Raw genomic sequence first — 17,640 nt, 5'->3', positions numbered from 1 at the left:
TTCAGAAAACCGACAAAGCCTCATATCTTAATGGGTTATATCCCCCATGCTCTCCTTTGTCTCTCATCCCATAATAATAGTCCATGTACTCATTTACTGTTCTCTTCTCTTGTGCCATGTACTCATTTACTGTACTCCTCTTCTCTTATTTACTGTTCTCTTCTCTTGTGCCATGTTGTCATCGTCTGTCTCTAATGGCCTCCCCAGGGAGCACAGGGTCCAGGAGGGGAAGGTGGTGTTCCCCCTGGGTGTGAGTGTCCATGGGGACGTGGTGGTGTCCGTCTCTCATATGAGGTCCACCATCGGGGGACGTCTACAGGCCAAGGTACTGAAAACCCCACACAGAGTTGTACTGCCTCTGTGTGTGCTGCTACACTATGACATTGTTTCATTTTGTTTTTAAAGACCAGCTGGAGCGGCTTTTTGTGACCGTTATCGTGACGTATTTCCTAGTGGAAAACAAAGGTACTGGATTGCACACAATGGCAAGAGTAAATTTCAATTATTTTGAAACTGATGAAGGCATAGTCTGTCTCTCAGTTATCATGTAAAACATATAAATATAATCAAATAATTAAAATTTACTCTTGCAATCCAGTACCTTTGTTTTTCATGATGTTATTTTGAGTGGATATCGCACCAGAAGTCAGTGCGGTGGTCACAAGAAAAGTATTTCCTAGTGAAACAGGATCTGGGTGCTTCCTCAGCCAAACGCAGCGATGGGGCGGATCACTGACTGAAATACGTTTAAATAGACGCAACAAGTTTGTCAAATAAACGTTTGTTTATGTTTGTAAACAAACGTTTGTATTTTTGCATCAATTTGCAATGCTGTGCCCAACGTCTTTGTTTGACATTCTAGAATGTAACACTGCCATCTAGTGTTAAGCAGTTGACAGTTGCCCGTCACCACATTGGATAAAATTGTTTAGTATGCCAGTGTGTAATCATGAATTATGTTTTTATTTGACAGAAAGACATTAAGATTGGACTTAGCGAATTTTCATATTAAAATACAGAAAAATATAATCTTTTCCCCAAAATGGCTACATTACAGGGACATCTGACGATTTGGTTGCCCTACTCGCATATTATTTGTCAGGCTTGTTGGATAGCAAAGATGCCAACAAAGTTCTTATTTTCCTGGCTGTTCCATCCACCAGATGTGCCAATTGTGGATACCTTTTCATAAAGCAAAAAGTCTCTTTCAAGGCCAACCTGAGAGCCATCCCTTGCTGCTGAACACAAGTCGTCTCTTTTACATTGACATAGCTGTCGATAACTTGCAAGTCCTCATCGATCTCGTGGATTTCTGCTGGGTCCATGTTGGCCAGATTATACTGTCATAGTGTGTCAGGTGAGGACCCAGAAGCAGAACCAGGCAGGCAAACAGATGAAGTCCAATGACTATTTATTAACACAAAGTGTACAGTGTAGCTGTAGCAGGTCATATAATATGCAGACATCAGGAAACACAGTAACATTGACTATAATCTGGCAAGGGAAGACATGACACAGGGTGGTTTAAATACATAAAGACTAACTAGACACAGGTGCAACATAACTACAATCAACATATCATTGGCTGAGACTAAACAGGACACAGGTGGAGAAGACTAGTAATCACAGGGAGGTGAGACAACACAGGAAACAGTAACTAGGGAAAACAGGAAACACTAGGACATCACTACACAGTAAAAGTATACAACAGACATAATGTGACACCCTCAGCGTGTTGCCCTACTCGTAGTGAGTATTGCACGTATACGTAGCGACAGCGCTGCTACATTATGACTACAGATATACTCATTCATTTCAGCCAGTCTTTGCAATCCTTATTGTCAAACCCAAGTATAAGTACTGTATGTGAAATAGCAAAACTAGCCTATCTACAGGCTCACAGTGTCACACATTTGAGCTTGTAGATCTGCTATTTTCACCCAATGTTCACCTATTTCTGTCAAATGTATGCATATTACCGTTTGTATATATGATGACATGCGCAGATGTCAGAATATGAATGCTAGGGTTCATGTAAAAAATCACACCTGTGTGAACTGAGTGGTGTAAGGTCTTATATAGACTGATCAGCAGTGGTCTGACGTAATGTCTGACGTAATGAAATCATAGCAACCGTGCTCATTTTTGAGTGGTACGGACAGACACGGGTACATAGCTTTTTGAGTGGTGTAAACCACTCCTACAACTGGCTTTGTTAGTGCAGAAAAAATGAGCATGGTTGCTATGTTCACCCTGTTCATCCGGGTGTGATTTCATTATTTAGTCTGTCTGTGCTCAAAAAATGAGCATGGTTGCTACGGTCACCCAGTTCACCCGGGTGTGATTTCATTACGTCAGAGCTGATTTCATTACGTCAGAGCTGATCAGGCTATATAATACCTTACACCACTCAGTTCACACGGGTGTGCTTTTTTTGGTACGAACAGACACGGGTACAAAGCCAGTTGTTGGAGTGGTTTACACCACTCAAAAATGTGTCTGGGTGTTACACTACAATGAATGGAACTGTGTGTATAATAAGGAAGCAGAAGAGGCAATCAAAAATCCACAAGTTAAAGCATTATGATCAGTGACGTCATATAAGGTAGGTTTATTTCCCTGCCTACATCACCCATGTTTAGTGATAGAGAAAAATCCCATACTCCCACAATGGTCTTTTATCACTGGACCATTCTCTCATGTCCCAGGAATGGGTGGACCAAAGAAGAAGTTCCCAGCTCCTTTTTCTTAAGGAATATGAAAATAATTCATACACCCCCCCCCCCCCCCCCCCCCCCCCCCCCCCATGATTTGTATCAGGTAAAACCCGGGTTCAGTGATGGTGTGTAAAAAGTTGGGTTTAGTGTTATAGGCCCTAGAACATAAACCCAACTTTTTACCTAGAATCTAGGGTGAATGGCACAGGCGGGTCACATTAGCATTGCAGTGGTGACACATCAGTCCACTGAGTCCTTTGCACTCACAGCGTGACCGTGTCTTGTTTTTTGCCGACCCCCAAGTTAACCTGGTGTTGTCCTTGTCATGCCAGGTGTCCAACACCCAGATGCTCCAGATCCAGTTCCACACAGGCTTCATTGCTCCAGGGACCACCGTCTTAAAATTTAACAAGTAAGCACCTCTATTTTTATATACGAGCTTGATTCCCAAAATGTGATCTGTCATGTCACCTTGTTTCATTGCAGCTGATTAAATTGTCCTATTGAAACTCATTATTTAACAATGCACTGTTTCGCACGTGGGTTATTATTATATTGATACATTCGTCAGACGTTTCCACATTTCTCTTTCACATCAGGAGACACTTTCACACCACTTTAATTTACACTTGATCATCAGGTATTATTATAATATAAGGACGAAGAACTCTTTTCCAAAAAGTGTACAGTATTTGTTAAAATCATGCTTTTATGTGGACACGCCCACACGTTCATTAAGTATGCCTGGTTTGCCTGGTGGGTGGTGATGGGTGGTGATCCACCTGAACTGAAGCTGCACCCACAGCTGTAGTTGTATGGTAAAGGGGGAGGGGTTAGGGGAGGGGCTGATAGTGTGATGTCACTATATTACTGTTTATTTCATTGGCCCGTTTGACTGTCAAGGGTTCAGCCTCCAGGAAGAAACCCTAAATACAAAGTTAATACACAATTGCACATAAAAACGACTCTAGGGTGTCTAATGAAGTACTGTCACCTCATAGACACATGAAAAAATGGAAAAATACAAAAATTGTGGCACTCTTCTTTAAGTAAATATGCAGAATGTTCACATAAATATGAAGAATGTTTATGCCCGATTGTAACAATATTATACGTCACTCACTCACTCACTCACTCACTCACTCACTCACTCACTCACTCACTCACTCACTCACTCACTCACTCACTCATCTTGTACATCTGCTATTTTTGAACATTGTTGATAAATCTTGAGAGTGTGAGAACTACTGATTTAGAAGGCATTTGTCGAATCGGCCTCAGTTCCTAACCTAATGGGTCAACTCTGTCTCCAGGCCAGAGCTGGATGCGTGTGACTCTCCAGAGAAGTATCCCCAGCTGTTCCATGTACTTCTGGACATAGAGGTGGAAGCGGTGGACAAGCAGAAAGACTTGACCCCGCCGTGGGAGCAGTTCCCCTGCAAAGACCTCAACCCCACTGTCCTCTTCTCCTGCCACCAGGAGCACCAGGACGCACTGGCCGTTGCTGGTACTGAAGACACATGCACGCACCTACTGTACATGCACTGACCTACAAGCTCAAAATAGCCAATCTACAAGCTCACAACGCATGGCAATGCGATGCGTTGTGAGCTTGTAGATTGGCTATTTTAGCTAATCGCCACACAACGTATAGAGCTTAAGTAGTTTGAATGAACACAGAGGATTTTACTGTGTACACACAAGAAGACAGTCAAACTCACACACTGAAATGTACACAAACAACACCTAATGGACTTTCATTTCTTTCTCTGCAAGATGAGATGGAGGGGTTGGACCTTGAGGGTAAGACAGTAGAGGAGACTAGAGAACTGTAGTTGGCAGCACCAGGGCTGGGTTTGAATCATTTTCAATTCAGTCAGTCATATTAAACACTGAAATACTGAAAAGACGTTTGTTGTGCAAGTGTATAGTGCCATGCCTTCAAGAAATTAAAGATGAAATGGTTGCTCAAGAGCAAATGTAATGCCTTTAAAAGAACTCAAGATTATGGTTACCCTTAGCATTTTAAACTAATTGAATTGTAACTGAGTCAGCCTTGGCCCTGTGAAATATATCAGCAGGTTAATATTTGCCAATTACCTGAATTACTGAGTAGCTCCCTTTTTGTGTAGTATTTACTAGGATGTCTAAATTTTTTACTGGTTGAATTGTTGCAATCCGTTTAATCAGGTTCCTCATTTTTGCCCTTTAGCTATTAGCACAGATGCTAAACCCTACGCCAGCTGTCATGTACCTGTAGTCTAGTGGTTAGCGCTTCTGTAGAATGCAGTTACAGTACGGAACAGAGCATCAGGAGACAAATGTTGTTGATGTTGTTTGTAGCTAAATATAGCCGCTTTTCTGCATCCCTCCTATTTCTCCTTATCCATCTATCTTATATTTCTCTATGCCTCCCCAACTAATTTCTCTCTCTCTCTCTCTCTCTCTCTCTCTCTCTCTCTCTCTCTCTCTCTCTCTCTCTCTCTCCTGCACTCATCTTTTGAGGCTCTGTCCGCTCTCTTCCTCCTGTTCTCTTCTGCCTTTCTGCTTCCATCTGCCGTCCCTCTCGTTCTCATTCTGTGTCTGTGCCCTACAGAGCCCAGTAAGGCTGGCGGACTGGAAGGGAGAGGCCATGGTGAGGAGAGTGAGCCCTCCGACGATGAGATGCTCTCTCTCTCCAGTCAGCAGAGCAACACCAGCACAGCCCCCCCGAGACCAGACCAGCCCCCTGCCCATGTGTCCGCTGCACCCCCGCCTGCAGAGGAAGTGGACCTCCTGGGCCTCGGTGGGGATGGGATGAACCCCCCCCAGCCCCCCTCTACTGCACCCATGACCACAGACCTCCTGGGCGACTTGTTTGGGGCTCCCCCTCAGCAATCCAGTGGAGCCTCCTCTGCCCAGTCAACACCACACAAAGTTGTCCCTAACACTGCCTCACCCTGCCCCTCCCCTGCCCCGCCAGGTGAGGTTCCTGTGTTAAAGTTCCAGTACTACACTGGCCAAGTGCAGTATTCTTTAAACGACCTGTCCAAGAACATAGGCCGTCATTTATCAACGCGGCGTACGCCAAAATATGGGTGCACGCCGGAATTACCGCAATTTTCGGCATTTAACATTTCCGCAAAACCTTGAACTTGAACGTGCGCCAGGACAAAAATCATGTCAGGTCGGGAGCTGTCGAAGGCTTTGTCCGCACCTGTTTCTGCCTGTCCAGAGTGAACTGTAGCTGCGGAGAGTCAAGAGCTCCCAACATGGGTAGCCTACTGTAGCCTAATCTACAGCAGTTGGGTTATGTGCGTGCGTGCGTGAGGCGGGCAGCAAGGCAAGCGAGGCGAGAGGAGAAACAGACAGGGTAGGCCTATAGTTTATTTAATTCATGCAGGTGTTCGTTCTTTATTTATTTAAGATCCAACACACCAGTTGGGCTTGCAAGTTGCGCGTGCGTGCGTGCGTGCGTGCGTGCGTGCGTGCGTGCGTGCGTGCGTGCGTGCGTGCGTGCGTGCGTGCGTGCGTGTGTGTGTGTGTGTGTGTGTGTGTGTGTATGAGAGGGGGGGGGGGGGGGGGGGGGGGGGGTGAGGCGGGCAGCAAGGCAAGCAGGGGAAACTTTTTTATTGGCTTTTGCCATCATGTAACCATGGTTTCCACACGCTGTTTGGTCGTATCGCAGTTGTTCATGTTGCAAAAACGAGGACGAGGCTTGATTTCATAGGGCGTGCCAGATTGATTTCAGCATTCACATTTATCACTGCTAGGAATGAAATTAAGGAAGGATCAGCTGTTTGCGACCACTTTATAAATGCTGTGGTGACGTGAGTGTACTACAAAACCGATGCTCGAATTTGGGGCAGATTTTGCACTCAATTGATAAATGAGGGCCATAGAGTTAGCATTTGCACACAAGTTATCTCAAGTCTAATAGTCAGATAGATGCCAATTAATCTATCGAGCACTTTAATGCTTCCTGGAAGATGATCCATAACTACTAGTGACCCCATAAGCACCACACCAACTATCAACTTTTCACACAAGTACAGTAGTTTACTGTACTGTAATCTAATAAGCCAAATTCCACTGTGTTGATCATACATAACTACAATGTCCTTGGTTGTCTCTGGTTGTGTGACAATCTTAAAAAAAAAAGGAAAACAATCTTAAAAAAGGCCTTTACCTTAATAGCAAAAAACACACACATTTGAAATAACTTTCAAATGGTAATTTATCAAGTAACAATGAACATTTGTTTCCCTCAGCATTGGATCCCTTCGGGGCAGGTCCAATGCCTAAACCTCAGGATCTGAGGTCTTCATTCCTTGGACCAGGTAATGTGGGGCAGCCAGACCCCTTCCTGCATGCTCGCTCTCCATCTCCCACTCTGCAGCCTACAGGCATGGGTAAGGCATGCTGCCGCAAAGCTGCTCTGCACACCTGTACCCGCTCTCACTACACTGACTGGCTCCTCTGGGTGTTTAGTTTTTTCAGTATTTAGGCATTGTCACATAGAGTACGTGTTAAAAACCATTTAAAGTCGCAATACAATGCACACACGAACACATTCATTTTTTTTTTTAAGATATTTTTTTTGCGGCTTACGCCTTTTATTGGTTTTTGAAGGGACAGACAGTAGGCTGACAGGAAACGGGAGAGAGATGGGGGAAGACATGCAGTAAAGGCCGTGTCGGGCTCGGGAGTCGAACCCGCGGCACACTGCGACTGGATCACCAGTCGGGTGCCCAGACGGTTACGCCACCGCCTGGGCTAACACACATTCATTTATACGTGCAAACACACATGCATGCACACACAGATATGGTGTGCGCACGCTTTTATTGGTGCATTCATTTAAAATATTCTTTTGCTCACTCAGACACTTGCATGCTTCGGAATGACTGATGTTCTAGCAATGTTTCTGTATGGTGGGCAATGCATGGTGCATTATGATACATGGGAGCTACATGGGAGCCCTTCACTAAATCCCACCCCAAAAAGCGATTGTCCAATGCCAATCCAAATAGTTTAACAACGGTTGCTATGCAGGTCAAGCTTTCTTTGCTGCTAACGTGCCTATTGGACAAGGATGGGTTGGGGAGGGACTTAGTGAAGGGCTAATTATCAGTAGCATATTGCAATTGTATTGAAATGTACAATTACAGTGTAGCTATATATAATTTATAATACCTTCTTGAACACAGATTTGGGTGACACTTGTGTTGTATTCAGCCCCTCTTACATCCAGCTTTTGGTTACCGTCCACAAACATTGTCTTAAACAAACATTAAATTCCCATTGACAATGAATGGAGAATTTTACGTCATAGTGTCTGAGCATATAGGCTATTTTACGTCATGATGATGTACAATGATAAGAGCGCCCCTCACTTCACACAGGTGTGATGTTTGACTAAACCAAGGACTAAGCTACTAAGTCAGTTGTAGGCTGACAACACATGAACACGACATAACTCCATGTTATTGTCAAAATATAGGGCCCCTATATCAAGAGTTGCATGACCTGACTCCCATCCCAGCTGTGAGGTCTAACCTTTCTGTGCTCTGACAGGTCGGAGCTCTCCCGGTCCCCCCACAGTCAACATCCAGCAGCAGAATGCCATGGGGGGTTGGGACTGGAACAGACCTGTTACCACATGCGCTGGTATAACACACACACACACACACACACACACACACACACACACACACACACACACACACACACACACACACACACACACACACACACACACACACACACACACACACACACACACACACACACACACACACACACTTGTAAACAATGCACTCGTGCATTGTTTACAAGTCAAACAATGCCCTCTAGTGGTTTGTAATTGTATAGACTTCATGTTTATCTCATTCTACTAGGTGTCAGACTAAAACACCCTAATTAAAACGTATTTTGTAACACAGTGTGAGGCTTTCATTTGGGCAGTGAGCGACTCCACTTGACATTTCTCTGTATATTATAGCACCTGTTTCAGGAGGAGGTTGTGGTATTAGTCGGTCAGCGACCACCAGTCCCACCAGTTCGGTCAACAGCACCCCCACCCACCAGACCAAGCCCAACACTCTGGATCCTTTCGCGGACTTAGGCAACCTGGGGGGCAGCCTTACCGGTCAGTCATATGGAAATATGCAGCCAATGTGTGCCAGATTTTAACCAATTTTAAGTTTCAATGTCATTTATGGGAGGACATTTTCAAATGTTTTCCCCCAAATTATATATATTTGTTTATTTTAACAAAATATTGGTCAATTTATCGGTAATTGGTAGTCTAGGATTGTCAAAACATTTGATTTATCTTTCTTATTCTCTCACTGCCTTTGTAAAAAACCCTCTTCCTTCATGTTTTCCTCCCGTAGGAGGTTCTGGATTCTCCAGCAAGCCCACCACCCCTACTGGTAGTACCCCTGCCTTCCCTCCTATGGGCTCACCGATGCGGCCTCCTCCCTCTCCACAGCACGCAGGTGGTTGGCAGACGTCCCACACAGGAACTGGCTTCCCTTCTTGGCAACCTGGGAGCGCTGCTGCTGGTGCCGGTACTGGTGGTGCCGGTGGATGGCAGGCCCAGTCACAGAGCCCTACCCCACAGCCCAAGCCCAGTCCCAGCCACTCAATGCCCCACACCTCGCCCCAGCACAGACCTAACTACAATGTCAGCTTCTCTGCAATGGGAGGCGGTTCCCCCGGTGGCATGAAACCACAGGCCAGCACAGGTGAGTAAAGTGAGAGAGAGAGAGAGAGAGCGAGAGAGAGCGAGAGAGAGAGAGAGAGAGAGAGAGAGAGAGAGAGAGAGAGAGAGAGAGAGAGAGAGAGAGAGAGAGAGAGACATTAATTTGGAGGGAGAGTGGGGTGAAAGATAGCAGAGAAGGATAGAGGGAAAGGGAGAGACAGGGAGGGAGGTGACAGAGGATATGGAGCTTCTCTGGAAACAAAAAAATAACAATAAAGAAACATAATTAAACTAGAAAAAGTGCCCTTCTGGGCACAGGTCTCCACCAGGAGGATAGGACTGTGTGAGATGTTTGGCAAAATGTTTAGAGTAATCTAAACATGTTTGCCTTTGATGGCAATTGGATGATTTGAGGCATTTTGTTCCAAAAATGTGTTTTGCAAAAATCAACCTGTTGGTGGCGCTATAACAGGCCAATGTGAAAAGGGTGGGATATATTCCTCAGCCTAGTAAGAAAATGTGTGAAAGATTTCACTTAAATTGCATGCTGCGTTCATGATTTGAGGCTTTTGTTCAAAACGGGGCAATCTTGCAAACTGTGAAAGCCAATTAGGATGGAATATGAAATATCGGACAGATCCGACTTGAGCACATGACCATAGAGATACTGTGTAACGATTTGTGAGATTTTTGGACAGAATCTGGAGGAGTAATATCAAAAAATGTGTTTTACAAAAGTCGGCCTCCTGGTGGGAGTCGGCCTCCTGGTGGCGCTATAAAAGGCAGATGCGGAAAATGCAGGTCAAAGGTTTGTCCTTGGCCTCTAGGGAGTGTGCATGCAACGTTTCACGCAGATCGGTGCAGTTTTAGGTAAAAAATGTGAAAAGCTGCCTCATGGTGGCGCTATAACAGGCCGTTCTGGAAAATGTGGGGCAGAGGTTCATTGTTGGCATCCAGGGAGTGTGTGCAAAGTTTGGCATCGACCGGGTTAACGGTGCCGGAGATTAGCTGTTCACAGACGGACGGACGGACGGACGGACACACACACACACACACGGACGGAGTGCAAAACATACTCTCTCCCCATGCCTTCGGCCTGGTGGAGACAATAATTATTGTAGTGTCCATGTCCACAGTAAGTCTTCATTAGGCTACATGAAAACAAAACAGCAAATACACTTTTGGGAGCATTAATATTGTGTGACAAATACTGTATGTATGTACAGTATGTATCTCTCTCTCACTCTCTCTCTCTCTCTCTCTCTCTCTCTCTCTCTCTCTCTCTCTCTCTCTCTCTCTCTCTCTCTCTCTCTCCCCAGGTCCCAAGCCTAGGGCATCTGAAGCCAACTTTGATGACCTAGTGTCTGCTCAGGGCTTTGCTGGATCCAAGGAGAAAAAAGGACCCAGGACTATTGGAGAGTTGAGGAAAGAGGAGATGGCCAAAGAGATGGATCCCGAGAGACTCAAAGTAGGTGGTTGAAAGAAGTGCCTCAGTACCAGTGAAAGCCATCCAAAGCATTTAGATGCTTTAGAAGCGAAATTGGTCACTGTCTGTCTGTTTTTTTAAACAATACACTGGAAAAGTGTTCATTTTACTTACTTTATACAGAAAAATGGATGGAAACAACATGGATACTGTAAATGGAACCGGTTACAACTAAATTAATTGAGAGATAATTTAATACTCAAAAATGATTCTCATTTCAAGGACCCCAAGTCAGGGATAATTTCACTCTTCCGTTTATACACTCTTGGCGTTACAGACTTGTCATTCATTGTCCATTTGCATTCATAAATAATGCGTAGCTTGCTAGCTAGTTCAGGCAGTATACACTCGAGAGGTTACACACATGTGCATTACTTTGTGGGTGGGTGTATAAGTGCATGCAAGAGCCATACTTTATACACTGACGTGGCAATCAGCTGACCAATTGGGTGGGTTATGGTCACCTAAGTCTGTGTTCATTCTACATTCCTGCTGCGTATGTATCCTAGTTTGTTGTTATGCACTGTGTGCTCCCACCACCACCCCAGCACCACCAGTGGGCTGGGGTGCTGAGCCTGAACGCCAAGATAAAATATTATATCCACAATTCACATTCTATAATAAAATATTGGTTCTTTCTATTCGTGAGCTATCTGACTGAAATATCAATCATTTAGCTGGGGAACTCCTGGAACTCTCTCAAAGACCCCTGGGAGTGCCTGGACCCCACATTAAGAACCAGTGGCTTAAGGACTTCAGTTAATGTTGCTAAATGTAGTACCAGACCCCCTGTGATCCCCCCTGTTCCATAACATCATTAAAGACACCAGCCATCCCGCAAATACCCTGTTCCAACTACTCCCTTCCAAAAAAATGCTACCAGAGCATCAAATCTCGTACCACCCGTCTCAGTAACAGTTTCTTTCCCCAGGCAGTCAGGCTGCTGAACAGCTGACCTTGAACTGTATTGCACTTTACTCTGCACTTTTTTTTAGTTTTTTTGTGTTCTTTCTTTTGCACTATAGCTGTTTGTTGTTTTTGTCCTGTTTACACTGGTGTAAACCAAGACCAAGACTGAGAGTGCTTGAAGCTAAATAATTTCATTGTATTTATACTCTGTATTTATAGTACATATGCCAAATAAACCTGAACCTGAACCTGTTCGGTTTGTGTATCCCAGATACTTGAATGGATCGATGGGAAGGAGCGTAACATCCGTGCCCTGCTGTCCACCATGCATACGGTACTGTGGGAGGGAGAGACACGTTGGAAGCCCGTGGGCATGGCCGACCTGGTCACTCCAGAACAAGTCAAGAAGGTCTATCGCAAAGCTGTACTGGTGGTCCACCCAGATAAGGTGAGAAAAGTTGCACACTGAGACACACATTCATATACTTTTAGTTAGAATGTATTATGTACTGTATGTGGGTACACCGCATGCACACACATTGACGCGCACAAAACAAAACGATATGGATGCCTGTACCTACTGTACTCTGACACACACACACACACACACACACACACACACACACACACACACACACACACACACACACACACACATTGAAAGACAGTTGGAAAAAGTTGAATAATCTCTTGAAATAACCTGAAATAATAATAATAATATGTAGGTCGTGGCAGCCTTTATGTTTTGGTCTAGATTTTACAATAGCGATGGATACCTTCTCCAAATGATGTTTAACATGAGAAAACCTGTCTGGTCTAGTTGTGGTTTAAAGGTAGCCAAATACTACAGTACTTAACAGGTTACACACTGGACCTTTTATATGCAGCCTAGCCACGGCCATTGCTACATTGAATTACGATGTGCCACTCGGCAGCTTTTGTCCAGCGGTCTGAATGGTTGTTTTCTCCTATATTCAGCTATAGTGTAGATTTTTGTCCTAACACAAACATTAAATGCCATTGACCATGAATGGAGAATTTACGTCATATGTGTCTGAGCAAATCGGCTATTTTGTGCTAACACAAACATTAAATGGGGGGGGGCCCTGTGTCTAGAGTATACTAACTGATGTATATTTCCGTATTCCTTCCAGGCAACAGGGAAACCCTATGAACAATATGCCAAGATGATTTTCATGGAACTGAATGATGCCTGGTCAGAATTTGACAGCCAAGGACAAAAGGCACTCTACTAGGCAAAAAACAAAAACAAAAAAAAGTGAAAGAGGAGCAAACATTCCCAAGAATTCCGCCATCTCCTCCTAACCCAGACTCCCAGCCACTTCTGTTTGAACGCATCTCCATCTATCCCACCTGCACCCCATCAGCTGCATTCACAGCTGTAACCATGCGTCTCTCTTCTCTCCACTCTTACTGAAGACTCAAGGATTACAGTATCCTGACCTACAGTGACATAACTGATTACCAGTAGCTATACGTTACCTTTCTAGTACTGTATGTACCTGGTGCAACGCTGTCCTTCCACGTTGAGTGTTCTTAGCCCTAAACCAATACAAAAAAACAAAACTGATAGGCCTAGTGTAAAAGCAAGCAGAGATATCCTCATTTAGATGTAAAACACAGAACAGAGAAACATTTGATTCTGTCATAGATCACTAGAGAGCCTAACACATGGAAGAGGATTAAGAAAAATACAAACAAGACTATGTCAAAACCTAGTATGGATGGAACTGCTTCAGGGCTTTTAATTTGAAACGGACAGATACATGGCCAGTGTAACTTCATCAGTCAGTGATGTTCAGGTGCTCGTGTTATCCTCGTAGGGAAACTAGGATTTGGTCGTGCCAGTTTAATAAATCATCCAAGATGGGGTCAGAGATATGTATTCAACAGCATGTAGCCCCAGTGTCAAATGTAATTAGGCTAGACTACATCCCATTGTCCGGAGGGACTACTGTACATCCCATAGCCTTGAAGGGACGATTACTCTGCGATTGGCTAGTTCGTTTTTAGGCCATGAGGCCTATGGTGTAACCTCATCTGTCACTTAGTGACTCAGTCAGTCCGTGAATGAGACATTTGCGTTTATGGGGCTTTTACGGGAACACATTTAACCAGGGATCTGCAAACTGCTGGTCTGCTGCTGGTCCGTAAACTGCTGGACCGCAGGATAATTTGGGGGACAATAATACAAATATTCACATCCATTTAGTATCCATCTGTGTGTGGCAGACTGGCAGCCATTCTAACCTTCCTTGCCACTGCCATGCCAGCAAAAATGATGTGTGAACATCAGTAACAATGGAGGCAGCAGCAGGTAAACATCTACTGCGAGAGCCTTATGCCACCTCACCTCTGTGCACCACTGCACCAAAGAAGTGATTCGGGAACCTTGCAGGACATTTTTATATTTAACTGATAAGACAACGTGAAGTCATCTATTGCTTTCACAATAAGCGCCAACATTGGGAATGTTCAATTGCTCAATTGGGAACATTTATTTGTGATCGTCACCGAGGAGTTTCTGGAGCCGGTACCACAACATTATGTAGCAAAAGCCTGAAAACTGACAATGCCAGTGTATTTATATTTTAGTTGGCATGGCCTAGTACCCTGCCACACTGACATCTGCATATTAACAGCACAATGTGGACAGAACTCAATATGCGTGATGTGAGGCCGCTGGATGCTTAGACACTGCAGGTAGAAAACTCCTGTACACATTTGACAAAGAACGACACGCAAATGTTCCGTCAGCAGGCTAAGAATATTATACCCATTATGTATTGTGTGCTGTGACCGAATTCTATGGCAGCATTTCGTGTTCGCAAAAAGCAATCAAAATCGTATTTTTGATCAATCCGGCCCATATGACCTATAAAATGGGTTTGACACCCATGCATTAACTAGACTGTTCCAAATTGAGGACATGCCAGAGCAGGGCAAACTGTGGTGACTGCAGTGTATTAGAGGTACATCAGACTGGTCCTGGGTACAGAACTCATCCACTGGATTGTCTAATTTAGTTCCTAAACTGTCTTTTTTTATTTATTTATTAAATCTCAAGGTTGAGGCATACCTCAGGGTGGACTATGGTGTGACAGTAGTTCAGGGTGACATTTTGCATAATGGTGACAGTGATTCTCTATGGGATGGGGTTACGCTAGCATTCTGCAATGTATAGTAATTATCCATAAACGGTGACTACGGTATCTAATCTATAATGACATGAGAGACTGGATGCTATTGTAGACTAGGTAATTAAAGGCAGGATGATTTTGCATTTGGGATTGATTGAAATCCAACCCTATTTTCCATAACAGTAGAAATTAGTGAATAATGATGTACAGTCAGTAATGTCTAATCTTGATGATGCCACCAAAGTGTCAAGTGCTACTATGTTACTATGTGTGGTGGCACTACAGAATATTTGAGCAATAGGCAGGCAAGCAAGAGTACTTGGCATAGATCTCCATTAGACGAAGGCTCAGACAGTAAGGATATAAGGTAGTCAGTATTCACAAAGTGACACGACGAAGGTTGCAAGTAATTTTGTGTTCTTCCATGTTACATTCTTAACTGGGGATTGTACTGTATCCTTATTATTTTAATGGCACATACAGTACAGTATGCAATACATGAAACACCTGGAAGCCTCATGAATACTCACCCATACCTGTATCATGGACTAGATTATTTTGATAATTTCTTTAATTAAGGCATTTGAAAGCGAAAGCACAAAATGACTACTTTGACCTATGCTTGAAGTAAAGCTCTTAACCACTTAAGCCCTATTTGAAAAAATAATTCAATAATAAAATGCATTTTCAAGGATGCAATTTTGGGGGTTAAGTACACAGATAATATCATCTGTTATTAACATACTAATTCAGATCTGTAAATGGCGTGTTGCTCATCATCAACTCATTACATCAACTGATCATGTCATATTACCCAAACAGACCGCTCTGAGGCTTTCTATATTTGACAGTGTTGTTTTGCTAGCAGCAAGAACACCAATACTAGCTGTCACAGATCAGAGTTTTACCACAGTGTCCCTTGTTAAAGGGTAAGACCACTTTTTTTTTTGAGGTTTGGGTTGTGTAGTTACCTTGCCATGATGTAACTCCATGTGGACAAGACATTTTTTTAAATTTCTCCAGTGATTAGAAATTGATAATTCTAAATATGCTCCTCATTGACTTACATTGTACGCTGAAACGGCTCTCAAAGTCACTCTTTTAGTACGTAAACAAACAAACAAACACATTTTCATAAAAATGTTAACTTCCTGTTGATTTATCCATTTTTATTAGGAAGAAACCCCCGGATCCGTGGATCCGGATCCAGATCTTCAAATAGTAAAATCAACAGGAAGTTAACATTTTTATAAAAAAATAAAACCACATGAGTTTTGGTGATGATCTATATTGCCCGAATCAACTTTGTTTGTGTTTGTTTACGTACTAAAAGAGTGACTTTGAGAGCTGTTTCAGCGTACAATGTAAGTAAATGAGGAGCATATTTTGAATTATCAATTTCTAATCATTGGAGCAATTTCTTGGCAATTTCTTGTCCACATTTGGAGTTACATCATGGCAAGGTAACTACACAACCCAAATCTCTAAAAAAGTGCTCTTACCCTTTAAGTGAAACCCCTTGAAAAGATTCAGAAATCCTTTAGTAATGTAAGTTTGTACTGCCTATCATCTGTTCCAGTATGCACTATCTATCATGTACGAACTGATTTTATTGTCGAAAACAGAATTTGGTCTACTAAAACTGTCTGGAAACAGGCCTGTGAGTGTATGAATGTGTATTACTGCTTATTTTATTTAAATGGATAAATTACACCCAGACCTGATGCATTGCGACAGCTGCTATTATCAGTCAACAAAGGCCTAGCAGCAGCAGGATATGGTGGCATGCAATGTTTGGTTGACGTTGTTTGAGTACTTGACTGGCAGCATCTACTTGTTTACATTTACTTGTGTTTAATTGAGCAGTTCATGCAAGTTATCATTGGCCCTGTTTCTCATTAATATTGTTGATGTTCTATTGTATTAAATTAACTATAACACACGTTGGAGCTATTTGGCTATGTTTCAGTCCTTTTAAAAAACAGTTATATTAAGAAACCAGCTAGACGTCGCTGCTTGGTTGCATGTCTTAGTCCCATGTCTGCATATCATTTAATTAATTATGATAGTGATCATTGCACTACTGTATACCATTATCTTTATCCTGCAAAATTCCTTGTTCCAATTTGTATTATTATTTTATTTATTTTATTAATTATCATGTTCTCAACCACAGGACCAGGCTAAAGTACCTTTGTGGGAGGAAAAAAATTATGTAGGCATTAAATGTTTTAGAAGCTTTAAATTGTTGACAATTAGACCTTTGGGGATCATGTGATCATTCATTTGTAGGATGCTGGAGTCCTGTTGCATGACCTTTGTACACTGCTGCCTGGGATCTCATATCAGTTCATCAGAATGCTTTTTGGAAACTGTTTAAGCCTTGGGTTGATGGATATTCTTTCATTGAGACCAATCCAGTTTCAGTCCTATTATCATCATCATCATCACACTCATCAGCATATTCATCCTTTGTTTTCCCTACGTTGGTATTTTCTATCCCAGACATCCTTCTGCAATGGGTTTAACTGAGCTGTGGACTTTGAACACTAAAGACATTCTGACTGCTCTAGAGCACTGGTACTTAAGAGGTCATACTTAAGGGGTCTACACTTCAGGACAAGAATAAGCATAGGGCTTTGATCTGAGACGGAGTCCCAGCTTAAAGCTCTCCTCTTG

At 43.2% G+C, this 17,640-nt stretch overlaps 1 protein-coding gene across 1 annotated transcript in view; it reads left to right on the top strand.

The window, feature by feature from the left end:
* Positions 1–15,324, top strand: part of dnajc6 (DnaJ (Hsp40) homolog, subfamily C, member 6) — a gene marked incomplete at its 5' end in the record, with an annotated part of 42,833 nt that extends 27,509 nt beyond the window's left edge. The window contains 11 exons of the mRNA XM_079504941.1: positions 208–325; positions 3,050–3,129; positions 4,031–4,224; positions 5,314–5,679; positions 6,968–7,108; positions 8,274–8,366; positions 8,701–8,847; positions 9,095–9,448; positions 10,725–10,873; positions 12,072–12,248; positions 12,955–15,324. Coding sequence (XP_079361067.1) covers positions 208–325; positions 3,050–3,129; positions 4,031–4,224; positions 5,314–5,679; positions 6,968–7,108; positions 8,274–8,366; positions 8,701–8,847; positions 9,095–9,448; positions 10,725–10,873; positions 12,072–12,248; positions 12,955–13,056 — 1,921 coding nt within the window. The 3' untranslated portion in view covers positions 13,057–15,324. The remainder of the gene's footprint in view (positions 1–207; positions 326–3,049; positions 3,130–4,030; positions 4,225–5,313; positions 5,680–6,967; positions 7,109–8,273; positions 8,367–8,700; positions 8,848–9,094; positions 9,449–10,724; positions 10,874–12,071; positions 12,249–12,954) is intronic.
* Between the last annotated feature and the right edge of the window lie 2,316 nt (positions 15,325–17,640).

The sequence above is a fragment of the Electrona antarctica genome (genome assembly GCF_951216825.1).
Source record: "Electrona antarctica genome assembly, chromosome: 7".
In the NCBI taxonomy this organism is placed as follows: domain Eukaryota; kingdom Metazoa; phylum Chordata; class Actinopteri; order Myctophiformes; family Myctophidae; genus Electrona; species Electrona antarctica.
This window is presented reverse-complemented; position numbering and strand designations above follow the sequence as displayed.